The sequence below is a fragment of the Eschrichtius robustus genome, chromosome 11 (assembly GCF_028021215.1).
Source record: "Eschrichtius robustus isolate mEscRob2 chromosome 11, mEscRob2.pri, whole genome shotgun sequence".
NCBI lineage: Eukaryota > Metazoa > Chordata > Mammalia > Artiodactyla > Eschrichtiidae > Eschrichtius > Eschrichtius robustus.
In genome coordinates this window covers 75002964-75026725 of record NC_090834.1, presented here as the reverse complement: position 1 = coordinate 75026725, position 23762 = coordinate 75002964, and the positions used below count along the sequence as shown (strand labels likewise).

At 54.4% G+C, this 23762-nt stretch overlaps 1 protein-coding gene across 1 annotated transcript in view; it reads right to left on the bottom strand.

Annotated features, from left to right (window-relative positions):
• The window catches only part of OTOG (otogelin), an 85858-nt gene that overhangs the window by 9050 nt on the left and 53046 nt on the right, over positions 1–23762 (bottom strand). Inside the window, exons 32-47 of the mRNA XM_068555585.1 lie at positions 22483–22650; positions 17939–18217; positions 15790–15907; positions 14969–15048; positions 12729–14461; positions 11743–11911; positions 11336–11481; positions 10688–10777; positions 8972–9155; positions 6042–6262; positions 5693–5831; positions 4033–4227; positions 3620–3832; positions 2919–3023; positions 2615–2722; positions 1905–2006 (exon numbers count right to left, since the gene is read on the bottom strand). Coding sequence (XP_068411686.1) covers positions 1905–2006; positions 2615–2722; positions 2919–3023; positions 3620–3832; positions 4033–4227; positions 5693–5831; positions 6042–6262; positions 8972–9155; positions 10688–10777; positions 11336–11481; positions 11743–11911; positions 12729–14461; positions 14969–15048; positions 15790–15907; positions 17939–18217; positions 22483–22650 — 4050 coding nt within the window. The remainder of the gene's footprint in view (positions 1–1904; positions 2007–2614; positions 2723–2918; positions 3024–3619; positions 3833–4032; positions 4228–5692; positions 5832–6041; positions 6263–8971; positions 9156–10687; positions 10778–11335; positions 11482–11742; positions 11912–12728; positions 14462–14968; positions 15049–15789; positions 15908–17938; positions 18218–22482; positions 22651–23762) is intronic.

The window sequence follows — 23762 nt, the reverse complement described above, 5'->3', positions numbered from 1 at the left end:
CCTCGGTTATACTGGCTCAACCACAGAGTACGCGTCTCCTGGTGTGATGTCCTATGAAGCTCGAGGACAGTGTAGCCAAAGATTTTTAATTTGAAGCCACCAAGTCTTGGATCTAACTTCCAGTTTACAGGAAGCACAGTGGACAGAAGAGCAAGGTAAATGGTTCCAAGAGGAAGCAACCAGATAAACCCAGAACATGAGACCTTCTGCAGGCCCATAGCCCAAACTCTACAATTTAGCATCATACAGAAGAAGGAACATGTGCTAGATTAAAAGACATTTAAGAGACATAATGTTAATGTGTGGATCTGGATGGGATCCTGGATTGAACAGACCAGAAAAACCATGGATTGGTACTCTATGACTTGAAAATGTTATTAACATGAAAGGTAAACATCATTAACTGAAAATACCTGGCTAAAAAAGAGCATGTACAGTATGACCTCATTTTGGTAAAACATACTTACCTAAAGGGGGAGAATATCTAGAAGGATCTGTACTGAATTGGAGGATACTGACAATAAAATGTCTGGGAGGTAGGAAAATAGTGTTTTCATTTTCTTGTATTTACTTGGATTCTATACTTTCTACAAGGCTTAGATAGTGTTTTTGTAAGAAAAGTATAAAGAAGACTGGGACAAGGTAATAATATCGATGGCCTCTGTTTATTGAGCACCTACTGTACACCAAGCACTGTTATATTAAGGTACTATGTACACAGCACACACTTTACATATATTATCTCTAACCTTCACAACAGCCCCTCGAGGTACATACTATTATCACCATTACACAAATGAGGAACCTTGGCTCAGAGAGGTTGTACATTGCCCCAGGCCACACAGCTAGTAAATGGCTGGGGCTCAAAACCCTGACTGACTCCATATGCCTGTACTCACTCCACGTTACAGGAGTACTTTCTGAGAAACAGGGAGAAGGAGGCTGAGGAGGAGAGATGAGGAGAGAGGCTGGAGAGGAAGGACGCTGATCCTCTGCTCAGATGAGCTGTGTAAACACTTTGTGACAAGCGGCCTCTGAGCCCCCAGCTGGAGCTACTTGGTCGGGTATGGCCAAGCCTTTTGGGGAACTCTCAGTGGGAGCCTACATTGTTTCAAAGTTGGCTCTTGACATTGAACCAGTCGGGGTTGCCCTTGGGGTATCCTGGAGGAGGCCCCGCCCTACACTGCTCTGTGCCAGTGCAGTCTACCTCACATCTTTCCTACAGTCAGTATGGAAAGGAATTTTTGTAAATTAAGTCATATTGAAATTTAAACATTTTGTTAATTTTCATCCATTAGGTTTGCTTAAAGTCCATGATGCTGGCTGTACTATGCTTATTAGGTACAATTAAGGTACAGTACACTGTACACAGTATACAGTACTATGTTAAGGTACATCCTACCTACAGGTGTTATGTCCTGTAAAAATATCAGAAAGGGCTCACTTTTATTTATCATTGCAAAATAAAAGAGCTTCAGAGGCTTCAAAATGCAGCCTCGTGCAGGTACTATGGTAACAGTGGTGAAAGGGACCCCGAGGCAGGGGCCTTGGGTCAGTCAGTGAATGAGGACTGTGGATCCAGGCCGACAGAATGGGAGTGGCCTAAGCATTTGTCCCTCAACCCAGGCCTCCCCCTGGCCCCTGGGAGCCTCCATGGAGGGAACAGGGACTTTCCTTAGGAAGCCTCAGAGCCACCTATGTGACAGCCTGTACCCCTGCGATCCAGCTCCCAGGGCCTGGCCCAGCTTCCTCGGGAGGGGCCTCCTCCCACGGCTTCCCCAGACCTCGCCACCTGGGGGCTCCCTGTTGCCCCCTGTTGAACTCCCATTGGTCCCAGGGTGAGGACTCTGTGAAGGTCCCCGGAGCCCCTTCCGGCCCTGGCCCCCACATCCAGCAGGACTCACCACACTGGTACAGAGGGCAGCAGAGCTCCGTGGTGTTCCTGTCCACGGTGAGCGCCTCCCCCTCCTGACACTCGGGGATGGGATCTGGACAGTCGCCACAGGCTGAGGGGAGAGAAGGGCCACCGCTGTCACAGGCAGTACCTCTCCTGGGGAGCATGGTACAGAGCAGGTTGCTGGGGGAGGCACCTAAACCCCACGTGTGACAGGTGCCAGACTCATAGCATTACCGAACCAAACTTGGGTCCGCTCACCTGCGTGCAGTACCGCCAATCTACTGACACTGGCACGGGATGAAGGAAAGTGCAGCATTTATTGCAGGCGCCAAGCAAGGAATTTGGGTCTTTTGAGCATTAGCCGCCCGTTCTCCTTGCTTGCAAACGCAAGTTTGGTTCGGTAACACTAGCAGTGTTCCACAGTCCTGTGTGACCTGTCCTGGAGGCAGAACCTGGAAGTTCTCTGTCACATCCACCTAAATTCTTACGCTGAACGAGCACCAATTTTCTTGTGCTCAGTAATGTATGGGGTGAAGCGCTGGTGGTTTCCTCTTCTTCCTACACTTCCTTCTGGACAGAGATCTCACCCTTCTGTCCGTGCCCACTCCACCAGAAGATCCCCACCCTTTCCTCCCAGCCACCCAGGGAAGCAGGGGTGAGGAAGGAGGTGGTGTGATCCAGGCGTGCATGTTAACATCTGATGGCACGTCGACCCACCACAGAAGTAGAAGGTGCAGCACGAATCCCCCAGGCGGCCCGCAATCAGGGTCTGGTCCTGGCGACAGCTGGGGACCGGCTCTGCCTCACACAGGTCTGGGTCACACTCTGGGGAAAAGACAGAATTTTGGCACTGGGAGCAGACCCTGCATGGCCACACCTGGACCCCCACCCTAGCTCTGCTTTAATCTCCAGCCAGAACCCAGTCCCCAGAGCTGTCCTTGCTCCCCTCGCCCGGCTGCAGGGCTTCCCTGCCCCTGGGTGGTAGGTATCCTCCCCTATCCCCCACGCTGGGACCTCTCACCACAGCTGTAGCTGGGGCAGCAGGAGTCCTCCTGGAAGTGGGTGAGGAGTCGGTGGCCTGGGCTGCAGGTGGGGGCGAGGCCCTCACACAGAGTCTGGTTACACACTGGCCCAGGGGCCACAGGGACTGTCACCTGGAGGCTGGGACTCCCCCAGCCTCCAGCACTGCCCAGCCCCTGGACACCTGGCCCCCAGTACTTCCCCTAGCCTCCAGGACCCAAGTTCTCGGAGGGGGCCTCTGAGGGTCACACAGGGTCCAGGAGTGAGACAGAAGAGCAATCAGAGTTAACATTCATTGAGCTGGGCCATGTGCCCACTGCTGTTCTACTAGATCAGTATCAACTTCTGTCATTCTCATAACGACCCAGAAGGTGGGTACCATTATCAGCCTCATGCTACAGAATTGACCGAGGCACGGAGGATGTTAAATGATCTCCTGAGGTCACAAGGCTGCAAGGTGGTGGAGGGAGCATCCACCAGGCTGCCTGGCTCCAGAGCCCGTGCCTTTAAGCCCTGCCCCACACTGACTCATAGGGCACAGCTCCCCCACCCCACCGCAGGTCCTCCACTCCCCACAACACACCCCCATACGACACCTTCATTTCTCCAGGGCTCATCCTATCCATCAAGGTTAAGAGGCAGAGCTGGAGCCTTTTAACCATCATACAGTTGAGGTCTAGGGAAGTGCAGGGTGGGACTCACCGCAAACAGTCCCCAGGCAGCAGGGATCCTCGGTGGGCAGGAGCAGAGCCACCTCCCCAAAGCGTGGGCAGCTTTCAGGGCGAGGGCCTGGGCAGCCCGGGCCCATTGGGACAATGGTGTCCGGAGCTTGGCACTGGTGCTGGGAGCAGCCACTGAGGGAGCTGTTCCAGGTCTCCCCCAGGGCCCGCGGCACCCCCGTGCTGTCTGTGCAGGCTGCAGTGGGCATGGCGGGGTGCAGGGGACTGAGGAAGGCGGGGAGACCCAGACTGTCCCAGGCCAGACCCTCCCTGGGAAACTGACCACCCCCAGAGTAGACCTGGAGGGATGCAGGGGGCCTCAGCCATGGGTAGCAGGAGGGTGAAGGAGACCCTAGGTTGAGGAGAGGGCCCTGCCCAAGGAGGGCAGGAACCTACCGCATTTCTCCTCGGGGATGCAGAGCCCCGAGTGGCGCCGGTGCAAGATAGTGCCCTCAGAGCAGACACAGCCCTCGCCCAGCACCTGGCACTGCTCTGGGTCCAGCGGGCCCAGCATCCCATCCTGGCACGTCTCGGGGGGCTCACAGGCTGCCACACATGCCTGGTATGTGGAGTCGCTGGGGCACAGGAAGGCTGCAGGGGCACAGCAGCGGGCACCAGCCTGAGCTCAGACCCCAGGCAGGGTGAGGAGGGGGCTCAGAGCATCATCTGTGCCTCAGTAGAGAGTGCAAAGGGGTTTAGTGTCATTGCCTCCTTCCTCTAGATCAGGAGCCAGCAAAGCACAGCCCACAGCCCAAATCCAGCCTGCTGCCTGTTTTTGCAAATAAAGTTTTATTGAAACACAGCCACACCCATTCATTTACCTATTGTATCTGGCTGCTTTTGTACTACAAGAGCAGAGCTGAGTAATTGTGACAGAGACCATATGGTCCCAAAAGCCTCAAATATTTACTATCTGGTCCTTTACAGAAAACATTTGCCAACCCCTTGCTATAGATCAGTGTTTCCAAACTTTCTTGATCGTAAAAACTAGATCTCACGTTGTGGTCCAATATACACATGCATGTAAACAGTGCTCCTCAAGCCACTGTAAAAGAATCACTGAGAGCTTTTGCAACACCACGGCTGGGATTCCACCTCAGACCAACTGAATTAGCATTTCTGATTGTGGGGCCCAAGCATGAGTACTTTTTGAAGTTCCCTGGGTGATTTCAAAGGGTAGCTGGGATTGAGAATCACTGCTATATTGAAACAAAAAACCTTTTCACAAGACAATACTTATCATTCTAGGTGCAGTACACACTAGTATTTTTTATTCTATTGTATTTAAAAAATGCTGATGCTGACGCCCAAATCAGTGGGTATGCTGATTTCATACCCACTGAGCTGGGATCCACAGTTTGAAAAACACTACTCTAGATGATTTTGTCTTTTCATCTTCTATCTGTCTTATTATAGGTGTGGCCTTCCTTTGAGCTGTTTCCAGCCTTTCTGGATGTGTTCACATTTATAAATCAAAGTACTCTAGGCTGGTCCACCCCTGCCTACCCCACTAGTGCAAACCTAATGGGGGTGGGGAGGAATGCTCTCACGTCCATCCTCAACGAAGGAGAGGAGAGACCAAAAGAGAAACATGACTAAAAGTTAAGAGAAAGGAACTAATATTTACTGGATAGTAACGTGTGATGGGCCTGTGTGAGGCACTCTGTACACATTATCTCATGTCATCTTCAAAACGACCCTCAAGGAAAGTGCTATGACCGCCCCCATTTTACAGATGAGGCAAGGAGACTCAAAGAAACTAAATAATAAACATAAAACATGTATTTGATGTATTAATATAAAGTATAATAAAAGTAAAAATTTTTAGTTTGTTAGTATGTTTATAGATTTATTTAGAAAATATCTATAAATTAATTAATATCCATTAGTGAGTGAACGACTAATTAAATCTGCGAAAGCCTAGACCTGGACTCAGGTCTGTGAGCCTTTCTCCCACTCTAACAGGGGTGAGGGGTGAGAGCAAAAGCAGCCATGGAGGAGAGCCCCCGGCCCTTCCCCTCTCCTCCCCCTCCCCCTCCCCACCCCTGCAACTCACGGCAGTAGTCGGAGCGCCGCCACTTGATGCACACGTGGAACTTGTGGCACATGGCCACGTACACGGTCAGTGCCACGCAGGGCTGCTGCACGTACTTGGTGTCCCGGATCCACAGCTCACAGAATGACTCCGGGGTGACCTGGGCCGTGCATCAGACGGTGCTGCCTACCCTCATCCCCCATATCTCAGGGCTCAGCTCCTCCCAGCCCGGCCCAGGGGCAACAAGGAGCTTTGGCAGGCTCCCAATCTGTCCCAGGATCAACACCTCTAGGGAGCTCGCCCTCTGCAGGTAGATGTTGCCATTCTCAGCCCAGGAGGTCCCCCCACGCTGGACCCAGGTGACACCTACAAAGCGGTGGCAGGCGCTGAATGTGTGGTTGGACACCATGCGAAGGCAGGGAGAGCAGTCGGCCGTGGCACAGCTGTCCGGGCGGAAGCGGGTCTGGCCCACCGAGGTCAGGGAGCTGGGCACCTGCCAGCTGTCCAGAAAGGGAGCAGGGTCCTCGGCCTCACCCACCACAGAGCCATCCTCCAGGGTGAGGTCATTGGCTGCGTCCCCATCACAGATACCTGAAAGAGGCAGAATTACCCCAGCGGCCATAATAATCACCACTCCCAGGTCCCCAGCTGTCACACTGAATATTCCTCACAAGAATTCTTTGAGACTGGTATCACTGTTATCCCCATTTTATAGATGAGAGACATAAGGCACAGAGAAGGTAAGAAATGCACTGTGTAAGAAACTGTCTTTGTTTAGGAAATACACACCAAAGTATCTAAGGATAAAGGAACACAGTGTCTCAAACATACTTTCAAATGGTTCAGAAAAAAATGCATTTATATAAAAGGCGTATGCATAGAAAAGTGAATCTATAAAAATGCATATATACATATATTAATGCATATATACATGCATATGTATGTATATATATAATATATACACGCATATATATATATATATATACATATATATGGAGAGAGCGAGAAAGAGAAGCAAATAGGCAAAATGTGAACACTTGGTAAATCTGGGTCAAAAGTACATAGGAGTTCCTTATACTATTTTTGCAACTTCTAAGTTTAACGTTATATCAAAATTAAAAGTTACTCCAAAAAATCTGCTTTAGCAGAGATTGCTAGCTAATTATAACACCTGTTTCCTCTTCTTCCTGGGCAGTCCACTAGCCTATTTCTCCCAGGCTCTCCTGTGGTTGGTGAGACCATGTGGTAAGTCCCCGCCAATGGAACGTGAGTGAAGGTGATGGGCACCACTTCCAGGTTGGATCCGTAAAACCTGCCCAGCTCTTTTCCCTTCTATGCAGTTGGAAGCTTGTGTTGAAAATGGCAGAGCCACAGGATGGAAGGAATCTCCACTGGGGAATTTATGTGTGCAAGGAATAAACTTCTATTGTGTTAAGGCACTGAGATGGGGGCAGCGCTGAAGTTTATCTGTCACAGCTTCTAACATGACCTTAACCTTCAGCTTCATCTCTCACACTCTAGGCTCCAAACACACACTTCCCTGCCCTTGACTTTGCTTATGCTACTCCTTCTGTCTGAAACACTTTCTCAGAAGTCCTTCCTTCACGGGCTCCTCAGATGCAGTGTCCATGACTGTCCCAATTCTGTGTAACAGGTTCAGTTTGCAGGTCTGTTTTGCTCTCTGAGTGCAAAGATTCCTTTTCCCTTATAGTCTCACTCTCTCAATATTCCCCCAAGTTGCCTAGCAGGTGCCCAAGATACCAAGTGTTAGTCTGGATAAAATAGAACTACATTTGCTGACTTCTGCTCTGACACCTCCAGGCACCAATTTCGTGAATATAAAGCATGATTTACTACAAAATCCTCAGATTTTTATCAACAGTCCCAATGGTCAGATTTTTGGTCTTGGCATTGAGTCACTGAAGGGTGTCACAAAGGCATCCTAGGGAGGAGCTGGCCCGCCAGAGGCTGACCACAGCACTCTGCATCAGGCACAAATAGTAGAAGGAAAAAATGGTGAGAAAGGGATAGCAGAGGAGGTGGTAATGGTGGTGTGTGTGTGTGTGTGCATGTGTGTGTGTGTGTGTGTAAGGAGAGATGTTTGTGCCAGTAAGAATGGAAGCTTCATAAGACACATTTTGTCTTTTTTGCCTACTGTTCTGTCCCTAGTGACTGGTACATGGTAAGTATGTGTTTACGTGTTGCACAAATGAAAGAATGAGCAGGCTCACACGTGTTAGCTCATGCGCAGAAGGCATTCTGAACACAGGCGCATGAGTGTGAATGAATAAAATGGGTGCAGATTTACAGATGGAGGGCATGCAAGTATGTGTGTGTAAGTATTCCTATGTCATCCATCATCATAATCACAACAGTTTGTCATGGAGCACCTTATGGGGGCCCACATCCTTCTGCACCTGCAAGGAGCAGCAGTCCACACTTAGACTTCTCCTGTACCCCTTGTTCTTATCAAAATACATCCAGGGCTTCCCTGGTGGCGCAGTGGTTGAGAGTCTGCCTGTCGATGCAGGGGACACGGGTTCGAGCCCTGGTCTGGGAAGATCCCACATGCCGCGGAGCAACTAGGCCCGTGAGCCACAACTGCTGAGCCTACGCGTCTGGAGCCTGTGCTCCGCAACAAGAGAGGCCACGATAGTGAGAGGCCCGCGCACCGCGATGAAGAGTGGCCCCCACTTGCCGCAACTAGAGAAAGCCCTAGCACAGAAACGAAGACCCAACATAGCAATCAATCAATCAATCAATAAATAAATCTTTAAAAAACGAAAAAAAAAAAATACATCCAGGCCCTTAGGGCATGCTCTCTGCAACCATGCTGCGGTCTGAAGAGCACTAGTTCTGTGTTGTGGCAGCTCTGCTGTGTGATCTTAGGCAAGCCACTTAACCTCTCTGAGCCCCCTTTCTTCTTTAGTTCAATGGCCATCCCTCAGGGCTATTGCGTGGATGACCTGGAATAAGTGAGATCAGAGAGTAGAAGTGTTTTGTGAAGTGCCCGGGCATATGCAGACAGGGAAGATTATCTGGTGTTAGGAAGCAATCAGGGAAGCTGACAATCTCGGCTGAAGTGACAACTGGCCAAGGCCACAGCCCTGCGCCATCTCCCTGCTGGCAGCTTCAGCCCCAGAACACAAGACGTTAGGTCTCTGCCCTGGCAGCTCTGCTGGGCCCACCTCTGGCCCAGCACTCTGTCCCAGCTTTCCCTGTTCCAGGGGAACCTGTGTCTGGGGGCAGAGGTGGACCCAGGAAGCATCCCCCTCCCCCGCCAGCTGGGTCCCACCTCACCGCAGAGGCCACGGCCCTGGGCCTTGCTGGCTTTGCTGGCCTCCAGGATCATGAGTCCTGAGCTGTGGAGCCACCGGATCTGGATGTGTGATGGCGTCCGGATCATGTACATGTGGCCTGTGTCCTCAATTCTGAACCCGTACCTGCTCACAGGGGGCCACACAGGCTGCAAGTCCACAGACACCTTGTGGGGGAGGGTGTTCAATGTGAGCACAGCTTGTCTGCCTGTCCATCCGTCCCTCCCTCCCTCCATCCATCCATTTATCCAACTAGCAGTTATTAAGCATCTGCTACGTGGCAGGCTCTATTTCAGGCACACGCAGCCAAGACACAGTCCAAGGTGGCATGGAAAAGTTCTAAAAACATGTTATGAGCACGAAACAATGAAACAAGAAATGCAACAGCTGGAGGCAAGCGACATCTACATGCCCAAATAATCCTGAGCCCTTCTAATCACTCTCTTTTTTTCTGATTCTGCTCAGATCATTTCTTCTGGGAGACTGACCCTAAATCCCCAGCCGCTGGGTTGGGTACCCCTTCTCTGGAGTCTCCCCCAGCTCTGTGCTGGCCTTTAAGAAGATTTGTTCCCTCATCAAGGCCCTCCATGGGCTGTGAGTTTCTTAAGGGCAGAAACTGTGTCTCACTCACCTTTGAATCCCCAGCACCTGCCTTTGGGCCTGACATCAATCGGGGGCTCAAGCAATGTTTGTTAAATATGCAACACTTTAAACTCAAAGCTACAACCCCTGTTACTTACAGACAAGGTTAAATTTGTATGTATTATGGATTATTAGTTTTACTATGTGGAAATGGGAGATGAAAATATTAGGATTTTAAAATATTTATAATGACTTTATACCCTCCCACTCAAGAATCACTGTTTTATTAATCACTTTGCAAATTATCCAGTGCATAAACTACTGTGTTGAATAGAGGGAGCCCTAGCCCAGTAGTCGGAAAACTTTGACCTTGGGCAAGTCCCTGGCTCTCTCATAACCTAGCCTTCCGAGCTGTACAGACAGGGTCATGGGCTCCACAATGCTGGAACACCTGGGATGAAACCCAGGGAGTTTTATGCTTAAGCCTCCATCTCATGGAAAACCCACTGCCCTAAGCCTTGTTCCTGGGAGTCTCACAGGTGTGGCCCTTGTGTTCAGTGTTCAAGAGCAGATTCTAGTAACAGGGCTGCAGGTCTGAGCTCAGGAATAGGTGGGGAGAGCCGACACTTTGGGACCTGAGGAGGAGATGAGTCAGCCCTACTCACCCTCCCACTGGGAAGAGCAAAGGCAGAGCCCTCGGGGTGGGTACCCCACAGAGGGTGGGCTGTGGTTGGGCACCAGCCTCCTTGACAGAGGTGGGCTTGATGTGAAGCTGACGCAGCTTAGTGTGTTCACATGGCCTTATATTTTTGTAAAAATTGCAGAAGTGAGATATTTTAACCACAATCATTTAAGGCTACTGTCTCTTGCCATTTAACTTCTTTTCGGTCGCAATATTCCTCCTGGTACACTTCCTCTCCTACATTAGAGTGGCCACAAATATTCTAATTAAAATCACCTCCAAATATACCTAAATTTGCATTATTTTTCTTTTAGAGGATCCCTCCCTACCCTTGCTCCCAGTTGTGAATAAGCCTCAAAGCCCCTCCTCCCCTGATGCCCCACCCCTCGCCTGACTGCTGCCCTTCCCTGGGGGCTTGCTCTTTGATGCACTCACCTTCCGGTTGAAGCGGTCAATGGTGACCTGATGGGTCAGGTGAGTCACATTCAGCATCACCAGGCAGAATGGCGGCCAGTTCAGGTGCCCCTGCAGAGAGAACCCAGCCCTCATCTACCTGGAGCCCTGCTGCTGCCTCCTCCTGGGGAGGAACTCTTCCCCCCCAACCCAACCTTGCCTCAATATGCTAGGGGCACCCACTGGGGGTGTGCAGATGGTGCACAGAGTCCCACAGAACATTCTGCTTCCACCTGACCTCCTGCAAGCCCCCCAGAAAGTTGCCTCCTTTCACCTGGCTCATGGGAGCATCCTAGTAGGTGGTTCCCTGCAGCCAGCACCCTTGACTACAGGCCATATCCTAGGGGTGGCATCCCAGCTCCTCTGCATTTCAGTGCCTCTCACAGGGGCCTAGGCAGCTGGGAATGGTGCAGGCCCCAGGAAGGGCCAGGAGGTGGCGCTCCACTCACTCTTTCCCCAGGCGCTGGTTGCAGAAGACCCCCATGACTGAGACAGACTGAGCCGCTGCAGGGGCCTCTTCATCTGTCCTCGCCTCTGATAACCCTCAAAACCCAACTCACTGCTCAATCTCCCCTCCAAACCTAGTCAGGTCCCAAGGCCCCAGCAGGAAGGGAAGCCGGGGACAGTCACCAGGTTGGCACTTTTGCAGTCGAGGACGTGGACAGTGACCATTTCGTCGGGGCTCCGGCTGAGGATGTAGATGGCCTCCTTGAACAGGGCTACATGGCTCCCGTCGAAGGTGACAAAGCTCAGATCAGGGAAGACTGAGCACCGGCCTGGGGAGGGCAGGGACGAGAAGAATAAACAGATGCCCCTGGGGCCAAGGCCACCCAGGAACATGAGGCCTTCTCTTGGGTGATCCAGAGGCCGTGGGGGGCTGGACGGTCACACAGAAATCAGAGGTCACAAGGGTAGGAAATCTGCCAGGTCAGGGGTCAGAGGTCCCACAGGGGGTTCACGTCAGGGTTACCCTGAGGTTGTGCCGGGGTCGGGGTACGAGAAAGACATGGGAGGCGCCCGCGGACCCCACGACTCACAGGCACACTCCCAGAGGGGGCAGCAGCGGTCCCCGCCCACCCTCACTGCGAGGCCCAGGACCCCACAGCGAGGGGGCGCAGCGCCCTGGGGACAGTGCTGGGACTGGTTCACTCGGATCAGTTGGCCCTCCAGGCAGATGTGGCGGATGCAGTCCTGCTCGGCGATTGGCTGGGGCACAGGGTGGAGGAACAGCCTGAGCGATCCCCTTGGGACCATGGTCACTCATTCCCCTGCCCCACCTACCCCCAAGCCGTGAGGGCACAGATCCTTACCCTGTAGGTTCTGGCAGGTAGGGGACCCTGAGGTACAACGACAAGGGAACAGTGCCTTCACCCTCCCTCCACCCACCCAACACACCATCGGGGGCCTAGGGCTGGGCTAACAGTGAGACTGGGGTCAGGGGACTGAGTCCCAGAGAGTCTGCACATCCACCTGGCCCTGCAGAGAGTTCTAGGTACATAGGCATGCAGACCCGCTAGCTCAGGCTCGTAGAAACCCAAGCACACGCACGCACACACAGTTTATCTCTTTTCTTACAAACGCATAGACATATACCATCTTGCAACACCACATATCACATGCACAAGAACACACAGACAGACGAGCGTCCACATGGAGTCCCATACACGTAAACACAAACGAGTTCACACACAGTCCCATATGGGTACACACATACATGCAATGCACACATCAGCACACCATGCTGTCACAGCAAGCCATCCAATAGGCCCCTGGGCCCCAGGTGGGGCATGGGGGGATCTGCTATGGCATCAGAGGAGCCTGGAGAATTTGCAGGCTCCAGGAGCTTGGGGCAGGGGTCAGGATGGTGACTCAACGGCCATCTGGCAGCCTGCAAGCTGGCTAAGGAGAAGCTGCGCCGACCTTGAGGATGAGAGAACACGATGGTGTCCCACCCCCAGGGCACAGGAGGAGGGAAGGCATGGAGGGTTCACATACAGGGGCAGAATCCTGACAAGTCACTCACGACACAGGTGGCAGATGTACTGGCTTCAGGGGTGGTGACCAAGGCCTCGGCCGAACCTGCCGAGATGCTCTGGGCGGGAGCCGAGCGCCCAGACTGCTCGGTGGTAGCCTCTCCCTCCGGCTCTGCTGGGGGCTGAGGTCCTGCCGAGGTGCCATGGACCTCAGCCAGCTGGGGGAGCAGAACCAGCGAGCTCTCTCGGGAGGCCGTCCTGGCTGAGACTCTGCTCAGCGGATAGGACGTGGGCACCGGTGGTACTGTGCCGGCCCAGGGGCCCTCAGCCTCCATCACCAAGGTAGCAGCAGTGTGGGCCACAGCAGGTGTGAGCTCTGTGGGGCCCCCCTGGGCAGAGCCATATATCCAGGTGGGCTGAGACACTTGCTCGGACAGGATGGCCATCTTCTCCGTGGTGCTCTTTCGTGGGCCAGCAGATACTGTGGAGGCTGTGCCTGTTGCCTCAGGGACCACATGACTGGGCGGGTGCACCTGGGCCAGGACAGCCAGGGTGAGAGGCAGTGCGGGGCTGAGTGTCCGAGCAGGCAGAGTTGTGGCCACGGCGAGAGATGTGGCCTGTTGCTGGAGTGGAGTGGGGATGGCAGAGACGCTGGGGCCGGCTGTGGCCACTGGGGCAGACGTGCCCACCTTGGCCAGGGGCAGGCTGGTGTCGGGAGGCAGACCAGAGAGGAGCTGGGGTGGCCGAGTTGACTCCAGAGATGTGAAGGGTGTGGCCCCCAGCCCATGAGTGACTGTGGACAGGCTGGCGGCAGCTGCAGGCCCCGAGGGCAGAGTGGGAGGCCTGGCGGCTGCGGTGGCATGCAGGGCGGGGCGGGGCGGGGCCGTGGGGAATGGGCTTGGCAGTGGGGATGCTGGTGGGCCCGCGGCCTGGCTGGGCCCAGGTTGGACCTTCTCTGTGGATGGTGCTGTCTCCACCATCTCGGTCACCAGGGGACTGGCAGGGATCTGCTCTGCGGCTGTTCTAGCCTCAGCTGGGGGGCTGCTGGGACTGGAAACGCTCGGGGACTGTACGGGCTGGGGGATCCCTGTCCCCATCACGACCTCCGTCATTGCAGGTGTCGGCAAAGCCTCGTGGGATCCTGAGGAAGTGCGAGGCCTGGAGGGCACTGCAGGGGAAGCCACAGGCCTGGAGGAGGGACTTGCAGGCAACTCCAGGCTCGGGGAGGGCTGGAGGGGTGTCGTCTTAACAGGCAAGGAGCCAAGGCCTAGGACTGTCACGGCTTTGGTCACGAGAGGGGAGCGAGGTGCAGGGGGTGACGGGGAGGAGACTGTGATGTTGGCACTCCCTGCAAAGATCACAGTCACCCTGGTCGTCTCCATGGCACCCGACCCCACGCCTGATGTGGGCATCTGCTGTGAAAGGGGAAGGGATGAGGGCTCTGGGACACGGGGGGTGGCCAGGTGGCTGGCGGTCACTCCCGTGCTGGCCGGGGCCTCTGTGGGGTGCTCAGGGACATTAGATGCAGTGACCCCCGGTGGCTGCTTCTGAGTGGCCTGGGTGGGGCCTGGAGACAGAGCTGGCCCCTCAGTGGCTGCCATGGGTGGGTTCAGGGCCGTGGTGAGCGGGACAGCTGGTGTGGGTGCTGGCCTGTGGGATGAGGCCCCGGGAGCTTCCTGTGGAAACTGCAGCACCTCGTCACTGGGGGTGGGCAGCTCTTGACCGGGAGGCAGGGTCTTGTTGCCAAAGGCCTCCGTGGGAACCAAAACCATAGGCTCCACACCTGGGGCAGACCAGAGAAGAGGCTCAGCCAGTGGGGCGACTGCTGCCCCAGGGGTCATCACTGGGCAGGGCTGTGATGCGGGGCTCCTGGGCTGGCACCCTTGGTGAGGGGGGTAGGCAGCTTCTGAGGGCCAGTCAGGCTGCCTGACCAACCCAGGGACTCTGTCACGTGGTGTTAGATGGCCCAGGGAAGTCAGCAGGTCTGGACCCTGTCCCACACCTCAAACCCTGAGCCCAGAGCCCAGAGACCTCAGGTCTAAGTCTGGCCGCATTCTCAACACGTGACCCAAGCCAGTCCCTTCCCCACATGGGCCTCATTTTTTCTCTCTATGAACTGGGGGGAATGGACCAGATGAGGTCCCTGCCTGCTCTAGAGTGTTCTCCTTCCAGAGGCCCCTATGCTGACCCTGTTTCACCAGGGACCTGGGGGCTCTGGTGAGCATGACTGGTCAATGAGACCCGGGGGATTTACAGGTCCAAGGAGGTATGAGAAGTCCAGGCCACTCACAGTCCTCCAAGTAGACGCATCTCTGTGTGACTTCATCCAGGACCCTGGGCGTGGGGCACACAGGCACACAGCCTTCCACCCTGAGGACAGAGCAGGGTGCCAGTCAGCGGTCTGGAGCACCAGGAGGGCCACCGCCTTTCACCTGGGCAGAGCACAGACCTCATCCTTTCTCATGACACACGTGTGTGTGTGTGCATCTCACGTACACACTCACATGAACCTCCGTGGAGACAGCATGTACAGGAGCACACAAACCCAGACATGCATGCTGCACACTCCTGCCCTCAGACTGAGAGGAAAACACGAACAAAGTCTGGTTATGTGCACACTTGTGCCCACAGTCACACATGCACACGTGTCTCCATTTAGGCGCATTCTCACGTTCCTCCTCCACGCCTGCAGGACTCAAAGCCATTCACATGGATACATATACATCCACACAGTCTGCCAAAACATCAGTGTACCTTATGCACACACACCCAGCTGCACCAACACCCAGATACATGCAGCTCATACGCATGTACATACACACAGCTGCGTACAGCTGTGCACCCACAGCTACCCTTTGTACACCCACAGGGCTCAACTATACACACATGTGCACAAATCGACATTCACATATGCCTGTATCAGGCAGGTTCACTCTGGTTCACACACATCCCCATACCCAGTACACAAAACACACCTACATGAGTACATGTGAATACACACACACCACAGTATATGCTCATGCCTAAACCCACAGACTACACATAAACCCATTCACTCAGGTGTATGCTCAAATACACTGATGTACACACCTTGACTCCATGCCACCTCACCTGGGCACATCCCGGCAGCTGGCTGCCCGTGGGTCCTGGCAGGTTTGGAAGCAGGGGCTGGCACAGGCATCGTAGCGCCACTCACAGGTGGGGTAGGGAGCCCCCGAGGGCTTGGCATCTGGAAAGGTGCCCCAACCCGAGACAGTGAGACTGGGCACCAGCTCCTGATCAGGTGCCAGAGCACAGAGGTCATCCCAACTCAGCCCATGCCCGCCCTGCTCCGTGGAAGAGATAAATGGACTCGTGCAAGAAAAGTGAAGACTGAAATGAGATGAAACGAAACAAAACAAAACAAAATCAAATCAAATCAAATCCAACCTGAGGGGAAACCATATTCCTGAGAGTTGAGGTCGGTGGCTGGGGTATCTTTGGGTCGGGACTCTGGGAACTTGGTGGAGGGGCTGAGGACTCGGGGTGGTGTGGGACTATGGAATGGGCAGTTGGAGTTGGGCTTTGAGAGGCGGCCAAAGAAGAGGCTGGGACCCCTGATCTTTCCATAAGGCTGCCCTGTCACCCTGACCTTCTGGGACCCTGGTGGCCAGGCTTGCCCCCTTAGACCTTGGTAGCTAACAATAATAATAACAACAACAGCCAACTCTTAACACCAAGCACTACACTCAACATTTCACAAGTATTTACTCATTAATCCTCACAATAATCTTATGAAGTAGCACTATTATTATCCCCATTTTACAGATGAGGAAACTGAGCACAGAAGATGCTGGGAATATTAAACTTTCCCAAAGGAGATTTCCTCAAAAAAAGGCCTTGTGGCCAGTGCCTTGACAAATGAAGGACCCTCAGGGAAAGTCTGGAGCCCGTGGGGGGCTTCGAGGCAGACAAGACCCCAGACCATGTTGGCACGAGTGATCAGTCTCTGAAACCATGGCCTGAGCTGGGAGGTGTGGGCAAGCTCCCCAGCAGGCTGGAGGGAGCAATCCCACCTGGGCAGCCCCATCCTAATGAAGCCCCATCCCCAGTCCCCAAACTGCTGCTGACCGTGAAGAAGCCTGCTTTTATAAGATCCTTGAGAACAGAACTAGGAACTTACATCTGGGGAGCACCTACTATGAGCCAGGCGCAGAGCAAAGCCCGGGAGATACAGTCAATCCTCACAACAACCTTCTGAGGCAAATATCCCCGTTGCACAGATGAAGAAACAGGGTCAGGGAGAGGGGGGCTGGGGCTCCTCCAAGTGCCAAGGACTGGGGTCAGGATTCGAACCCGTGGCTGTCTGCCTTCAGAGCCTGGGTGTCTTCCAGCAAGGGACACAAGTTCCACTCTGCCCCGGTGTCTTCCAGCAAGGGACACAAGTCCCGCCATCATAGCCAGTGATGAATCTGTCCTGGGTGGGGTTCACTGGTGGACTTGATAGGTGACCGCTGAATGTGAGAGTGAGCTGGCCCAGCCCTGGGCTGGGAGGGGTGGGGGATGATAAATGAAAGGCCGACTGGGGGCATATTTACACGTGTGTACCTGTAAATGGATCCATTCATACAGCACGGGTGCCCTCACAGGCACAAACATACATGTGCACGTGCAGGACAGAGAGGCCAGCCTGGAGCAGTAAGGAAATTGTGATCACTGTCTCCAGGGTTTAGGCAGAGAACAACTACTTTTGGGGCTGACCCACCTGGCCGGGAGATGGCAAAGCCCTGGAACCCATTGGTCTCAGCTGGAAAGGGCACGAAGCCTGCCCCATCACCGCCCAGGGTCTTGGTCCTCTCATGGGGGTCAGGGGGGCTGTGGCCTCCTCAGGCTGTGCCCCAGTGGGCAGTCTTTGAGCTCACAGGGCAGGCATGTGCCCCCATCAGCAAGAAACCTGAGCCTGCGGGCTGTGCAAGCTGCAGCCACAATGATCACTTTTCTCGCTTCCACGAAGGCCGCCCTATTTTTAGACCTTGTAAATGGCCTGTGGGAGCAGGCAGGACCCAGGAAGCTGGCTGGGCCCCAAGTCACACTGCCCAAGGCTCCCTAGGCCACCAACAAGGAGGCCGGGCCCCCTCCCATCTCAGGGGTGGCACCCATGTGGCTTCCCTGTGCCAGGAGAGTGAGGATCTCGTCTCTTGGGGGCAACTGGAAGGATGGGGTGGGAGGGAAGCTGAGTAAGGGGCTGAGGAGCCGAGGGCGATGCAGGGTGGACACCTACCCAGAAGGCGGAACAGCGTGCCCCGGCGGAAGGCCTCCGTGTGCTCGTACAGCCGGAGGGCCAGCACTGGGCCCAACACGTAAAGGAAGGCCCCGGGCTCCGCCAGGGACTCCAGGGCCACCAGGCCCGCACGCCACGTCCCCCGGTGAAGCGAGAAGGAGGCACGGTGGTGGAAGGCATCACTGGCCTGCCACTTGGCCAGCTCCAGAGACCCGTTGGCCATGACGTGGAGGAAGAAGTTGGGTCTGTCCGCTGCCTCCAGGGATATCACATCCGGGTCTGCAAAGAGCCACGAAGGTGAGGTCAGCAGAGAGAGGTCTGGATGTGGGGAGGGGGCAGACACCCAGGCACCGTCTGCAGTCTCAGTGACTCAGGACTGGGCCCTGCTCCTCCAAGCCTGCCCGCCTCCCCTCAGCCCACCCACCTCTGCCTGCTGGCTGCCCCTCAGCACACACCACCTCTACCCAAGGGAGGGAAGGTGGGGGGTTAAAGCCCCAACTGCAGAGCCTTGGGGAGGTGACTGAACTATCCCCTCCTCCCTCCCTCTCTCCTTCCTTCCGTTCCCTCCTTCCTTTCTTCCTCCTTCTTTCCCTCTCTCCACCTTCCCTCCCTCCTGCAAACATCTTTGAGACCCCTCCGTGTACCATGTGCTAGTCTAGATGCTAGGGATACAGCAGTGAGTAGGACAGACAGAAATGGCTGCCCTGGTGGAGTTCTGTTCTATGGGACGTACTAGACAAGCTGGGGTTTGCTGACTTGTCAGTTTTCTTGGGCCCGCTCCTCACAGAATCCCAGAGGGTCAGGGCTGGGGGACCTGAGGCTGAGCCCAACCCACGGCAGGGAAACTGCCCCAGAGATGGGAAGGGGCCTGCCCAGAGGCCTAAGAGCTGGGCTCCGCTGTCCTCTCTCCTATCTCCACGCTGCTGGGTGGATCTCTCCTGCCCCCCAACCCTGCCACAGGGCCCTGCAGGGTCGGGGCCCAAATGCACAAGCAGGTGTCTGGAGTCCCGGCCCGCCATGGCTGGCTGTGCTGCAGGCAAGTGAATTCACGCCTCCAGGCTGTGAGGGACGAACGGTGTGTGAAAGGCCCAGCACAGGGCCTGGTGTGTCTCCCCCTCCCCCCATCACCACTCCACCCCGTGGCCCCAGGAGATATTGCACAGAGTTCCTGTTAGACCTCCCTGGGCAGCTGTGAGAAGAAATGAGGTAACTGGGGGAAGGATTAATTATTAATGTCAATAACAACTGCTATTGATCAGGACTTAACTCTGTGCCAGGCACAATGCTAAGCAAGCTCTCTACCTGCTGCTTTTATTAAATTCCAAGAGAGCCCTGTGAGGTGGTGAATTCATTCATTCAGCAGCTAATATTACTGAGGCCCCCACCAGGTGCCAGGCACTGTTCCAGGCACTGGGGACACAATAGGGGACAAAACGACAAAACCCCTGTCCTCATGGAGCTGACATTCAAGTAGCGGGTGGTGGGTGGGGAGTAAACCTAATGAACAAGCGAATTCTGTAACAGGTTAGAAGTTGATGACATTGTTATCCCCATTTTACAGATGAGGGAGGTGAGGCCTAGAGTCACACTGACGGTGGAAAAAGGAGGCAGGATTGGAGCCCAGGCTCTTAACCACTGTGCAGGCTCTTAACCACTGTGCAGGCCTGTCTCAGGGATGGGATCCAGGAGTGGTCATGGGGCAGCCCAGGGGGGTAGAGTGCTGAGTCCCTCGCTGGGTGACCTCAGGCAACTCACTGCCCCTCTCTGGGTCTCAGCTTTCTCGTTTGTGAAGACTGGAGTTGGCCTAAATCAAGGTTCTCAACCATTTGTCCTGAAGTCCTCCTAACAGGGGAGAGGCAGAAAGCCAGACCTAGAGGTACAGCTGTTCCTTGGTACACCCCTCGGTACCAAAATCCAAGGATGCTCAAGTCCTTTACATAAAATGGCCCAGTACAGTCATCCATCCGTATTCGTAGGTTTCCATCTGAAATTCCACCCACGATTGGTTGAATTTGTAGATGTGGAACCGTGGATAGAGGACTGACTATACAAAGTCTTGTGTTTTACCTTGAATAATCAAATGATTTTCACCTTCCATTTTCTAAATTTTATTTCTCTTTTAATCTCTCTGTTTGGGAGGAGCCTGCCAAAAGGCTGGTTGCTGTCACTTGCAAGTGATGTCCCCTTGGGTAAGTTACCTAACCTCTCAGGGCCTCAGTTCTCACATCCGTAAATTGGGAAAATAATAGCACCTACCTCCTAAGATTGTTGTGAGGGTTAAATGAGTTATTATATATGAAGCACTTAGAACAGTGCCCAGCACACAGTAGGTGCTACAGAAGAGTGAGATATTATTAATAATAAATCAGTAACCTCTTCCAAAAATCTTTAAGTAAAATTGATACTCCAGGAAGATGTACCAGGTTGTGGCTTGTGTCCCTTTAGTACATCCTATAGGACATCAAGACCATGAGAGTGAGAGGCTCAGGCCTAAATGACTGCTGAATCCTCCTCTCCGCGACATCTTCTGCTCTCCATTTCTTCCCATCACAGTCTTACACATCCTTCAAGGACAAATTCAAGGGACACCTCGCCCACGTAGCCACCCCAGATCTTACCTGGAAGGTATGTTCTCTTCTGCTGTCCAGTACTCTGGGCACAGCACAGGGAAGGAACACAGGATGGGGTGGGAGTGGGAGCCTGGGTCCTCACTGGGCCCTGCCCCCAGCTGCCCAGGAGACCCAGGTCTGAGATGGAGGCTGCCCTTCACAGCCTCTGGGCATCCCATCCACAGTGACATTCTCCAGGGCCAGGCTACTCTAGGGTTTGCTTAACATGCCATAAAACCACTGGAAAATCAACACCCCCTCTAGACTAGACCTTACTTACTGGGCTAAAATACTGAATGGAGAACAGAAAATTCCCACTAAGCAGATGGTCCATTACATCTGGAAGGTTATAAGACACCCTTCCTTCTTCAAGCAGGACCACACAGATCTGGGGGTCGGGAATGTCTAGGGAGGAAGTGTTCTCTTTTGGGGCAGTGGGGATGTTCCTGGCCCTCCTGTGGCCCAGTCCCTGGCTCCTCACTCCCAGGTTTCCTCGTGCAGTGAGTGACGTGATTCCTCCTGGCACCTCCTACCGTACCCCCGGCTCACCCCACCATGAACATCCCCCTTAGCTGTGCCTGGGGTGTCCCTCCCCTCCTTAAAGCCCTTCCATGGCTCCCCACTGCCCTCAGGATCAAGATCCACCTTCTGAGTTTGGCTTACAAGTCCCTTCCTGGCTCCTTTCAACCCTTCAGGGGACAACACTTATTCTAAGAAGCCTCTCCTGACTCCCCAAGACTGAGTTAGGGGCTCCTCCTTCCCACAGGCATTGTAACTGCCTTTGACCTGTCTGTCCCCTGGATGGGATTGTGGACTTCTGGTGGGCAGGGGTCGTGTCTCTGATGCCACTGATTCCCCAGTGCCCAGCTTGGTGCCTGACATGGGAACAGGGCTCAATGAAAGGGAGGAAGGCAAGGAGAGAAGAAGGGGAGGAGGAGGGGAAGAAGAGAGAGAGAGAAAGAGAGGACGATCTTCATAACTAGATAAACCACAGATCTGAGAATCTGAGAACTTAAATTCTTAGGTTGGAATGAACTCTCTGAGATGTGTCTTGGTTCAAGATTCCGGGCGATGCTGGGATTGGCTTCATGGACCATCCCTGTGATTAGGGAGATACTGACTAGATGGGACCAACAGGATTTGCGGGGAGAAACCTTGATCAGTGATCACAGAGACCACACACTGGGACACGCACAAATGGCCACAGAAGAGAAGGCTTCCTAGCACTGGTGAACTGAGGCCTTGGCTGGCCCAGGGCCCAACACAAACACCACCAGCGGTCACTCTCCACCGGGCAAGGTCCTGCCACCCCTCAGGCACTACTGAACTCTGAAGAGAAGATGGTGCCCACTACAGCTAAGCCCTTTAGGTCTGCTGGCAGTCTGAGACCCAGGAGGCTGGCTGGTTCCAGGTGTGCCTCAGTCTGTGTAATCCACAAGCCCAGAACTCAGGACCATAACCTGAGCAAATCAAGAGCTCACTCCTCCATTCACGGGAGGAGGTCCCACTGGAGTTAATACATCAGCCAGTTCCCCTCTGGTATTTACAGTCTATCTAGTCTTAAAAATAGAGAGGAGAAGTGGGGAGGGGGGTAGGAAGAGGGAGAATAAGCAGGAGATTTAGGGGGAGGGATGGGAAGTAGTAGTTATTGCCGCCCAGCTTTTCTGGAATACAGCTGCTGTGTGAAGCAAGGTCCAAAGGTACATCTGGACCTTGCCCTCTCTGGTTTTTTCAAGAAGAAGATAGAAGGTGTTTCTTGAAAGAGACTAAGAGCCTGACCCCTCAGAACCCCGTCTCCACTGGGAAAGGGGTGCCTGTTGGAGCCCCACATTTCTCCAGCTACTATAGCTGGCTTAGGATCGTAGCATCCTCCCCTCCTCCAGCACCTGCTTCCCTCCACCAAGGGCTGGAGTGGGGCCAGAGGGTGGGCCTTACCGTGGGCCTTGGCCTTGTACAGGGCAGCCGTCAGCAGGAAGTTCACAATGTCCCCCGGCGCCACATCCTCTGCTCTCACTAGGACTATGGCACCGCCTGCCACCTGCATGGCCACCAGGGCACCGCTGGCTGCCAAGCTGGCCAGCTGGTAGGGGCCCTTACCTAGTGCTGGAGAGAGGGGGCCCGGTCATAAGCCCTGCCGCCCTGGGCCTTTGCCCGCCTCCCATCCCTACCTGCCCAGCCCTGCCAGAAGCGGGAGGAGAGAGGATGCTAAAGAGCTCCTCTTGGTCACGTCCCTCACCCCAGGCCCCGGGGACCTTGATTTCCATGAAAAGGAAGGGACGGGAGCCCCAGGCTGCCAGCCCCTGATGGGAACTGACCCTCTGCACTGCACCTAAATCACTTCACAGGAAGCCTGGAAACAAGGCCACCCCTGGGGGGCATCTGGGCCCCCCAAATGTCTCTCCATGGGCCTTTCCCCCTGCGTAAGACTCTACCACTCCAGCTGCTGCGCTATTCAGAGTCGCCTCTGGGAGAAGATGCCAGACCTGGTCTCTGCCCACCTGAGGTCTGAAGGGTAAAGGCCAGGAAGGCTTGGGCTCAGCATTAGTGTTTATCTATTTATTTCAAACACGTGTCACCTCTGTGTCTCTTGGGTTCCTGCGGTGGCCGGTTGTCAGTAAGCTGGACAGGAGCATGGGATTCCTAGACCACTGCAACAGCCTCATAACTGACCTCCCAGCCTCTGGTGTGCCCCGCCCTCCAGGGTCACCTTCCTAGCCACACTCCCTTCGGCGACTCCTCAGTGGCTCCCCTGTGTCCTCAGCATGGACTCCAAGAGCCCAGCTTGATTCAGGGGCCCTTCACGCCCCAACCCCGGCCCCTGCCACACCGAATTTCTCTCACTCTTCCTTGTAAGAGCTGTGCGGTGTCCTACCTCCTGTCTCACTCGCGCTGTCCCACCCACTCAGCGCAGTCCTCCCCGTTCTGTGCCCGGGGCCAACGCCTCCTCAATCTCTGGGGCCCAGCTCAAATGTCACCTTCCTGGTAAAGCTCTCCCGGCACCCTCTCCCACCACACGCAAGCGTCCTCCCTCCCCTGTGCTCCAGCGGTCTCGGAGCATGGCTCATGCTGATCCCAGCTCTTATGAGGAGGGTCTCGATCGGGGGTCCACGTCTGTCTTCCCTACCAGACAGGACACAGGCAGTGTTGTGCTGGCTTAACAATCAGCTCTCACAAAATGAACAAACAAACAAAACCCCATTTGGTAATGTTTGCTG